At 36.1% G+C, this 12,719-nt stretch overlaps 2 protein-coding genes across 4 annotated transcripts in view; one reads left to right on the forward strand and one right to left on the reverse strand.

Moving 5' to 3' along the window:
- LOC141763078 (sorting nexin-9-like) overlaps positions 1-12,588 on the forward strand; it is a 34,011-nt gene extending 21,423 nt beyond the window's left edge. The window contains exons 14-16 of the mRNA XM_074627356.1: positions 39-128; positions 1,188-1,330; positions 12,579-12,588. Coding sequence (XP_074483457.1) covers positions 39-128; positions 1,188-1,330; positions 12,579-12,588 — 243 coding nt within the window. The remainder of the gene's footprint in view (positions 1-38; positions 129-1,187; positions 1,331-12,578) is intronic.
- LOC141762963 (BCL-6 corepressor-like) overlaps positions 1-12,719 on the reverse strand; it is a 114,453-nt gene that overhangs the window by 80,556 nt on the left and 21,178 nt on the right. The window lies entirely within an intron of this gene.

Below are 12,719 nucleotides of genomic sequence, written 5' to 3' on the forward strand. Positions count from 1 at the left end.
ACCTCTGCTGATCTCTGCTGACCTTTGACCTCCCCCAGCCTCAGAAGGACCTTCACTTCCTGTTGGAGACGAACAGCGAGTACAAAGGCCTGCTGGGATGTTTCCCAGAAATCATTGCTGTACACAAGGTACTGTAGTACTAGTACACACTGTACTACTGTAGTACACACTGTAGTACTAATGCACACTGTACTACACACTGTAGTACACACTGTAGTACACACTGTAGTACTAATGCACACTGTACTACACACTGTAGTACACACTGTAGTACACACTGTAGTACTAATACACACTGTACTACTGTAGTACACACTGTAGTACACACTGTAGTACTAATACACACTGTACTACTGTAGTACACACTGTAGTACACACTGTAGTACTAATACACACTGTACTACTGTAATACACACTGTAGTACACACTGTAGTACTAATACACACTGTACTACTGTAGTACATACTGTAGTACACACTGTAGTATTAATACACACTGTACTACTGTAATACACACTGTAGTACACACTGTAGTACTAATACACACTGTACTACTGTAATACACACTGTAGTACACACTGTAGTATTAATACACACTGTACTACTGTAATACACACTGTAGTACACACTGTAGTACTAGTACACACTGTACTACTGTAGTACATACTGTAGTACTAATACACACAATGTATTAATACAATAATGATTGTTAAACCTGAAACCATCATCGACTCACCTGGTGACTGTAACCTGGAGGGGGCGGGGCTTCAGGTGATGATGTCATTAAGGGGGCGGGGCTTCATGTGATGATGTCATTAAGGGGGCAGGGCTTCAGGTGATGACATCACTAAGGGGGCGGGGCTTCGGGTGGTGACATCACTAAAGGAGCGTGGTCTCTGTGTGTTCAGGCTGCAGTAGAGAAGGTGATGATGTCACTAAAGGGGCGTGGTCTCTGTGTGTTCAGGCTGCAGTAGAGAAGGTGATGATGTCACTAAAGGGGCGTGGTCTCTGTGTGTTCAGGCTGCAGTAGAGAAGGTGATGATGTCACTAAAGGGGCGTGGTCTCTGTGTGTTCAGGCTGCAGTAGAGAAGGTGATGATGTCACTAAAGGGGCGTGGTCTCTGTGTGTTCAGGCTGCAGTAGAGAAGGTGATGATGTCACTAAAGGGGCGTGGTCTCTGTGTGTTCAGGCTGCAGTAGAGAAGCTGAAGGAAGCCGATCGTCTAGTTTCAGCCGGTAAAATCAACCACAACGACAAGAAGTACATGAGTACACGAATCAGCAGCATGAGCTACTCTCTGCAAGGTAACAGTACTACACAGTACTACATACAGTACTACACAGTACTACATACAGTACTACACAGTACTACATACAGTACTACACAGTACTACATACAGTACTACATACAGTACTACATACAGTACTACATACAGTACTACACACAGTACTACATACAGTACTACATACAGTACTACATACAGTACTACACAGTACTACATACAGTACTACATACAGTACTACATACAGTACTACATACAGTACTACATACAGTACTACACAGTACTACATACAGTACTACACAGTACTACACAGAACTACATACAGTACTACATACAGTACTACATACAGTACTACACACAGTAATACATACAGTACTACATACAGTACTACACAGTACTACATACAGTACTACACAGTACTACACAGAACTACATACAGTACTACATACAGTACTACATACAGTACTACATACAGTACTACATACAGTACTACATACAGTACTACATACAGTACTACACAGTACTACACAGAACTACATACAGTACTACATACAGTACTACACAGTACTACATACAGTACTACATACAGTACTACATACAGTACTACACAGTACTACACAGAACTACATACAGTACTACATACAGTACTACACAGTACTACACAGTACTACACAGAACTACATACAGTACTACATACAGTACTACACAGTACTACATACAGTACTACATACAGTACTACATACAGTACTACATACAGTACTACATACAGTACTACACAGTACTACACAGAACTACATACAGTACTACACAGTACTACATCTACATACAGTACTACACAGTACTACACAGAACTACATACAGTACTACATACAGTACTACATACAGTACTACATACAGTACTACACAGTACTACACAGAACTACATACAGTACTACACAGTACTACATACAGTACTACATACAGTACTACATACAGTACTACACAGTACTACACAGTACTACATACAGTACTACATACAGTACTACACAGTACTACATACAGTACTACATACAGTACTACACAGAACTACATACAGTACTACACAGTACTACATACAGTACTACATACAGTACTACACAGAACTACATACAGTACTACACAGTACTACACAGAACTACATACAGTACTACACAGTACTACATACAGTACTACACAGTACTACACAGAACTACATACAGTACTACATACAGTACTACATACAGTACTACATACAGTACTACACAGTACTACACAGAACTACATACAGTACTACACAGTACTACATACAGTACTACATACAGTACTACATACAGTACTACACAGTACTACACAGTACTACATACAGTACTACATACAGTACTACACAGTACTACACAGTACTACATACAGTACTACACAGTACTACATACAGTACTACACAGTACTACATACAGTACTACACAGTACTACATACAGTACTACATACAGTACTACATACAGTACTACATACAGTACTACACAGTACTACATACAGTACTACATACAGTACTACACAGTACTACATACAGTACTACATACAGTACTACACAGTACTACATACAGTACTACATACAGTACTACAACAGTACTACATACAGTACTACACAGTACTACATACAGTACTACATACAGTACTACTACATACAGTACTACATACAGTACTACACAGTACTACATACAGTACTACATACAGTACTACACAGTACTACATACAGTACTACTACATACAGTACTACACAGTACTACACAGAACTACATACAGTACTACACAGTACTACATACAGTACTACACAGTACTACACAGAACTACATACAGTACTACATACAGTACTACATACAGTACTACATACAGTACTACACAGTACTACACAGAACTACATACAGTACTACACAGTACTACATACAGTACTACATACAGTACTACACAGTACTACACAGTACTACATACAGTACTACATACAGTACTACACAGTACTACATACAGTACTACATACAGTACTACACAGTACTACATACAGTACTACACAGTACTACATACAGTACTACATACAGTACTACACAGTACTACATACAGTACTACACAGTACTACATACAGTACTACATACAGTACTACACAGTACTACACAGTACTACATACAGTACTACATACAGTACTACACAGTACTACATACAGTACTACATACAGTACTACACAGTACTACATACAGTACTACACAGTACTACATACAGTACTACATACAGTACTACATACAGTACTACATACAGTACTACACAGTACTACATACAGTACTACATACAGTACTACACAGTACTACATACAGTACTACATACAGTACTACACAGTACTACATACAGTACTACATACAGTACTACACAGTACTACATACAGTACTACACAGTACTACATACAGTACTACATACAGTACTACATACAGTACTACATACAGTACTACACAGTACTACATACAGTACTACATACAGTACTACACAGTACTACATACAGTACTACATACAGTACTACATACAGTACTACACAGTACTACACAGTACTACATACAGTACTACATACAGTACTACATACAGTACTACACAGTACTACACAGTACTACACAGTACTACATACAGTACTACATACAGTACTACATACAGTACTACATACAGTACTACACAGTACTACACAGTACTACATACAGTACTACATACAGTACTACATACAGTACTACATACAGTACTACATACAGTACTACACAGTACTACATACAGTACTACATACAGTACTACACAGTACTACATACAGTACTACATACAGTACTACACAGTACTACACAGTACTACACAGTACTACATACAGTACTACACAGTACTACATACAGTACTACATACAGTACTACATACAGTACTACACAGTACTACATACAGTACTACATACAGTACTACACAGTACTACACAGTACTACATACAGTACTACACAGTACTACATACAGTACTACATACAGTACTACACAGTACTACATACAGTACTACATACAGTACTACACAGTACTACATACAGTACTACATACAGTACTACATACAGTACTACACAGTACTACACAGTACTACATACAGTACTACATACAGTACTACATACAGTACTACATACAGTACTACACAGTACTACATACAGTACTACACAGTACTACATACAGTACTACACAGTACTACATACAGTACTACATACAGTACTACACAGTACTACATACAGTACTACATACAGTACTACATACAGTACTACATACAGTACTACACAGTACTACATACAGTACTACACAGTACTACATACAGTACTACATACAGTACTACACAGTACTACATACAGTACTACATACAGTACTACATACAGTACTACACAGTACTACACAGTACTACATACAGTACTACACAGTACTACATACAGTACTACATACAGTACTACAACAGTACTACATACAGTACTACACAGTACTACATACAGTACTACATACAGTACTACATACAGTACTACATACAGTACTACACAGTACTACATACAGTACTACATACAGTACTACACAGTACTACATACAGTACTACATACAGTACTACATACAGTACTACATACAGTACTACACAGTACTACATACAGTACTACATACAGTACTACATACAGTACTACATACAGTACTACACAGTACTACATACAGTACTACATACAGTACTACACAGTACTACATACAGTACTACATACAGTACTACACAGTACTACATACAGTACTACATACAGTACTACACAGTACTACATACAGTACTACATACAGTACTACATACAGTACTACATACAGTACTACATACAGTACTACACAGTACTACATACAGTACTACATACAGTACTACACAGTACTACATACAGTACTACATACAGTACTACATACAGTACTACATACAGTACTACATACAGTACTACACAGTACTACATACAGTACTACATACAGTACTACATACAGTACTACATACAGTACTACATACAGTACTACACAGTACTACATACAGTACTACACAGTACTACATACAGTACTACATACAGTACTACATACAGTACTACATACAGTACTACATACAGTACTACATACAGTACTACACAGTACTACATACAGTACTACATACAGTACTACACAGTACTACATACAGTACTACATACAGTACTACATACAGTACTACATACAGTACTACACAGTACTACATACAGTACTACATACAGTACTACTACATACAGTACTACATACAGTACTACATACAGTACTACACAGTACTACATACAGTACTACATACAGTACTACACAGTACTACATACAGTACTACACAGTACTACATACAGTACTACAACAGTACTACATACAGTACTACACAGTACTACATACAGTACTACATACAGTACTACATACAGTACTACACAGTACTACATACAGTACTACATACAGTACTACATACAGTACTACATACAGTACTACACAGTACTACATACAGTACTACATACAGTACTACATACAGTACTACATACAGTACTACATACAGTACTACACAGTACTACATACAGTACTACATACAGTACTACATACAGTACTACATACAGTACTACACAGTACTACATACAGTACTACATACAGTACTACATACAGTACTACACAGTACTACATACAGTACTACATACAGTACTACATACAGCAGTACTACATACAGTACTACTACATACAGTACTACATACAAGTACTACATACAGTACTACACAGTACTACATACAGTACTACACAGTACTACATACAGTACTACATACAGTACTACATACAGTACTACACAGTACTACATACAGTACTACATACAGTACTACATACAGTACTACACAGTACTACATACAGTACTACACAGTACTACATACAGTACTACATACAGTACTACACAGTACTACATACAGTACTACATACAGTACTACATACAGTACTACACAGTACTACAACAGTATTACACAGTACTACATACAGTACTACATACAGTACTACACAGTACTACATACAGTACTACACAGTACTACATACAGTACTACATACAGTACTACATACAGTACTACACAGTACAGTACTACACAGTACTACATACAGTACTACATACAGTACTACACAGTACTACATACAGTACTACACAGTACTACATACAGTACTACACAGTACTACATACAGTACTACATACAGTACTACACAGTACTACATACAGTACTACATACAGTACTACATACAGTACTACACAGTACTACATACAGTACTACATACAGTACTACATACAGTACTACATACAGTACTACACAGTACTACATACAGTACTACATACAGTACTACACAGTACTACATACAGTACTACATACAGTACTACACAGTACTACATACAGTACTACATACAGTACTACATACAGTACTACATACAGTACTACACAGTACTACATACAGTACTACATACAGTACTACACAGTATTACATACAGTACTACATACAGTACTACACAGTACTACATACAGTACTACACAGTACTACATACAGTACTACATACAGTACTACACAGTACTACATACAGTACTACACAGTACTACATACAGTACTACATACAGTACTACATACAGTACTACATACAGTACTACATACAGTACTACACAGTACTACATACAGTACTACATACAGTACTACATACAGTACTACATACAGTACTACACAGTACTACATACAGTACTACATACAGTACTACACAGTACTACATACAGTACTACATACAGTACTACATACAGTACTACACAGTACTACATACAGTACTACATACAGTACTACATACAGTACTACATACAGTACTACACAGTACTACATACAGTACTACATCAGTACTACATACAGTACTACATACAGTACTACAACAGTACTACATACAGTACTACACAGTACTACATACAGTACTACATACAGTACTACACAGTACTACATACAGTACTACACAGTACTACATACAGTACTACATACAGTACTACATACAGTACTACACAGTACTACATACAGTACTACATACAGTACTACATACAGTACTACATACAGTACTACATACAGTACTACACAGTACTACATACAGTACTACACAGTACTACATACAGTACTACATACAGTACTACACAGTACTACATACAGTACTACATACAGTACTACACAGTACTACATACAGTACTACATACAGTACTACACAGTACTACACAGTACTACATACAGTACTACACAGTACTACATACAGTACTACACAGTACTACATACAGTACTACATACAGTACTACACAGTACTACATACAGTACTACATACAGTACTACATACAGTACTACATACAGTACTACACAGTACTACATACAGTACTACATACAGTACTACACAGTATTACATACAGTACTACATACAGTACTACACAGTACTACATACAGTACTACACAGTACTACATACAGTACTACATACAGTACTACACAGTACTACATACAGTACTACACAGTACTACATACAGTACTACATACAGTACTACATACAGTACTACATACAGTACTACATACAGTACTACACAGTATTACATACAGTACTACATACAGTACTACACAGTACTACATACAGTACTACACAGTACTACATACAGTACTACATACAGTACTACATACAGTACTACACAGTACTACATACAGTACTACATACAGTACTACACAGTACTACATACAGTACTACACAGTACTACATACAGTACTACATACAGTACTACATACAGTACTACACAGTACTACATACAGTACTACATACAGTACTACATACAGTACTACATACAGTACTACATACAGTACTACACAGTATTACATACAGTACTACATACAGTACTACATACAGTACTACATACAGTACTACACAGTACTACATACAGTACTACATACAGTACTACACAGTACTACATACAGTACTACATACAGTACTACATACAGTACTACATACAGTACTACACAGTACTACATACAGTACTACACAGTACTACATACAGTACTACATACAGTACTACATACAGTACTACACAGTACTACATACAGTACTACATACAGTACTACATACAGTACTACACAGTACTACATACAGTACTACACAGTACTACATACAGTACTACATACAGTACTACATACAGTACTACACAGTACTACATACAGTACTACATACAGTACTACACAGTACTACATACAGTACTACACAGTACTACATACAGTACTACATACAGTACTACATACAGTACTACACAGTACTACATACAGTACTACATACAGTACTACATACAGTACTACACAGTACTACATACAGTACTACACAGTACTACATACAGTACTACATACAGTACTACACAGAACTACATACAGTATTACATACAGTATTACATACAGTACTACATACAGTACTACACAGTACTACATACAGTACTACATACAGTACTACATACAGTACTACACAGTACTACATACAGTACTACACAGTACTACATACAGTACTACATACAGTACTACACAGAACTACATACAGTATTACATACAGTACTACATACAGTACTACATACAGTACTACACAGTACTACATACAGTACTACACAGAACTACACACAGTACTACATACAGTACTACATACAGTACTACATACAGAACTACATACAGTACTACACAGTACTACATACAGTACTACATACAGTACTACATACAGTACTACACAGTACTACATACAGTACTACACAGTACTACATACAGTACTACATACAGTACTACACAGTACTACACAGAACTACATACAGTACTACATACAGTACTACATACAGTACTACATACAGTACTACATACAGTACTACACAGTACTACATACAGTACTACACAGTACTACATACAGTACTACATACAGTACTACACAGAACTACATACAGTATTACACAGTACTACATACAGTACTACATACAGTACTACACAGTACTGTATGTAGTACTGTATGTAGTACTGTGTAATACTGTATGTAGTTCTGTGTAGTACTGTATGTAGTACTGTATGTAGTACTGTGTAGTACTGTATGTAGTACTGTGTAGTACTGTATGTAGTACTGTATGTAGTACTGTATGTAGTACTGTATGTAGTACTGTATGTAGTTCTGTGTAGTACTGTGTAGTACTGTATGTAGTACTGTATGTAGTACTGTGTAGTACTGTATGTAGTACTGTGTAGTACTGTATGTAGTACTGTATGTAGTACTGTATGTAGTACTGTGTAGTACTGTATGTAGTTCTGTATGTAGTACTGTATGTAGTACTGTATGTAGTACTGTGTGTAGTTCTGTGTAGTACTGTATGTAGTACTGTGTAGTACTGTATGTAGTACTGTATGTAGTACTGTATGTAATACTGTATGTAGTTCTGTGTAGTACTGTATGTAGTACTGTATGTAGTACTGTGTAGTACTGTATGTAGTACTGTGTAGTACTGTATGTAGTACTGTATGTAGTACTGTATGTAGTACTGTGTAGTACTGTATGTAGTACTGTATGTAATACTGTATGTAATACTGTATGTAGTTCTGTGTAGTACTGTATGTAGTACTGTATGTAGTACTGTGTAGTACTGTATGTAGTACTGTGTAGTACTGTATGTAGTACTGTATGTAGTACTGTATGTAGTACTGTGTAGTACTGTATGTAGTACTGTATGTAGTACTGTATGTAGTACTGTGTAGTACTGTATGTAGTACTGTGTAGTACTGTATGTAGTACTGTACTGTGTAGTACTGTATGTAGTACTGTATGTAGTACTGTATGTAGTACTGTGTAGTACTGTATGTAGTACTGTGTAGTACTGTATGTAGTACTGTAGTAGTACTGTATGTAGTACTGTGTAGTACTGTATGTAGTACTGTATGTAGTACTGTATGTAGTACTGTGTAGTACTGTATGTAGTACTGTGTAGTACTGTATGTAGTACTGTATGTAGTACTGTATGTAGTACTGTATGTAGTACTGTGTAGTACTGTATGTAGTACTGTATGTAGTACTGTGTAGTACTGTATGTAGTACTGTATGTAGTACTGTATGTAGTACTGTATGTAATACTGTGTAGTACTGTATGTAGTACTGTATGTAGTACTGTATGTAGTACTGTGTAGTAATGTATGTAGTACTGTGTAGTACTGTATGTAGTACTGTATGTAGTACTGTATGTAGTACTGTGTAGTACTGTATGTAGTACTGTGTAGTACTGTATGTAGTACTGTATGTAGTACTGTGTAGTACTGTATGTAGTACTGTATGTAGTACTGTATGTAGTACTGTGTAGTACTGTATGTAGTACTGTGTAGTACTGTATGTAGTACTGTATGTAATACTGTGTAGTACTGTATGTAGTACTGTATGTAGTACTGTATGTAGTACTGTATGTAGTACTGTATGTAGTACTGTGTAGTACTGTATGTAGTACTGTGTAGTACTGTATGTAGTACTGTATGTAATACTGTGTAGTACTGTATGTAGTACTGTGTAGTACTGTATGTAGTACTGTATGTAATACTGTGTAGTACTGTATGTAGTACTGTATGTAGTACTGTGTAGTACTGTATGTAGTACTGTATGTAGTACTGTATGTAGTACTGTATGTAGTACTGTATGTAGTACTGTGTAGTACTGTATGTAGTACTGTATGTAATACTGTGTAGTACTGTATGTAGTACTGTGTAGTACTGTATGTAATACTGTGTAGTACTGTGTAGTACTGTATGTAGTACTGTATGTAGTTCTGTGTAGTACTGTATGTAGTACTGTATGTAGTACTGTAGTAGTACTGTATGTAGTACTGTATGTAGTACTGTGTAGTACTGTATGTAGTACTGTGTAGTACTGTATGTAATACTGTATGTAGTACTGTATGTAGTACTGTATGTAGTTCTGTATGTAGTACTGTGTAGTACTGTATGTAGTACTGTATGTAGTACTGTATGTAGTACTGTGTAGTACTGTATGTAGTACTGTGTAGTACTGTATGTAGTACTGTATGTAGTACTGTGTAGTACTGTATGTAGTACTGTATGTAGTACTGTATGTAGTACTGTATGTAGTACTGTGTAGTACTGTATGTAGTACTGTGTAGTACTGTATGTAGTACTGTATGTAGTACTGTATGTAGTACTGTATGTAGTACTGTGTAGTACTGTATGTAGTACTGTATGTAGTACTGTATGTAATACTGTGTAGTACTGTATGTAGTACTGTATGTAATACTGTGTAGTACTGTATGTAGTACTGTATGTAGTACTGTATGTAGTACTGTATGTAATACTGTGTAGTACTGTATGTAGTACTGTATGTAGTACTGTATGTAGTACTGTATGTAGTACTGTATGTAGTACTGTGTAGTACTGTATGTAGTACTGTGTAGTACTGTATGTAGTACTGTATGTAATACTGTGTAGTACTGTATGTAGTACTGTGTAGTACTGTATGTAGTACTGTATGTAGTACTGTGATGTAGTACTGTATGTAGTACTGTGTAGTACTGTATGTAGTACTGTATGTAGTACTGTATGTAGTACTGTATGTAGTACTGTGTAGTACTGTATGTAGTACTGTATGTAGTACTGTGTAGTACTGTATGTAGTACTGTATGTAGTACTGTGTAGTACTGTATGTAGTACTGTATGTAGTACTGTATGTAGTACTGTATGTAGTACTGTGTAGTACTGTATGTAGTACTGTATGTAGTACTGTATGTAGTACTGTGTAGTACTGTATGTAGTACTGTATGTAGTACTGTGTAGTACTGTATGTAGTACTGTGTAGTACTGTATGTAGTACTGTGTAGTACTGTATGTAGTACTGTATGTAGTACTGTGTAGTACTGTATGTAGTACTGTGTAGTACTGTATGTAGTACTGTATGTAGTACTGTATGTAGTACTGTGTAGTACTGTATGTAGTACTGTATGTAGTACTGTATGTAGTACTGTATGTAGTACTGTATGTAGTACTGTTGCAGTACTGTATGTGTACTGTATGTAGTACTGTATGTAGTACTGTATGTAGTACTGTATGTAGTACTGTGTAGTACTGTGTATTGTAGTACTGTATGTAGTACTGTGTAGTACTGTATGTAGTACTGTGTAGTACTGTATGTAGTACTGTATGTAGTACTGTGTAGAAATACTGTATGTAGTACTGTGTAGGAATGGAACCATCGTCGTGTAGTACTGTATGTAGTACTGTATGTAGTACTGTGTAGTACTGTATGTAGTACTGTGTAGTACTGTATGTAGTACTGTATGTAGTACTGTATGTAGTACTGTATGTAGTACTG

This window comes from Sebastes fasciatus, chromosome 24 (assembly GCF_043250625.1).
Source record: "Sebastes fasciatus isolate fSebFas1 chromosome 24, fSebFas1.pri, whole genome shotgun sequence".
NCBI lineage: Eukaryota > Metazoa > Chordata > Actinopteri > Perciformes > Sebastidae > Sebastes > Sebastes fasciatus.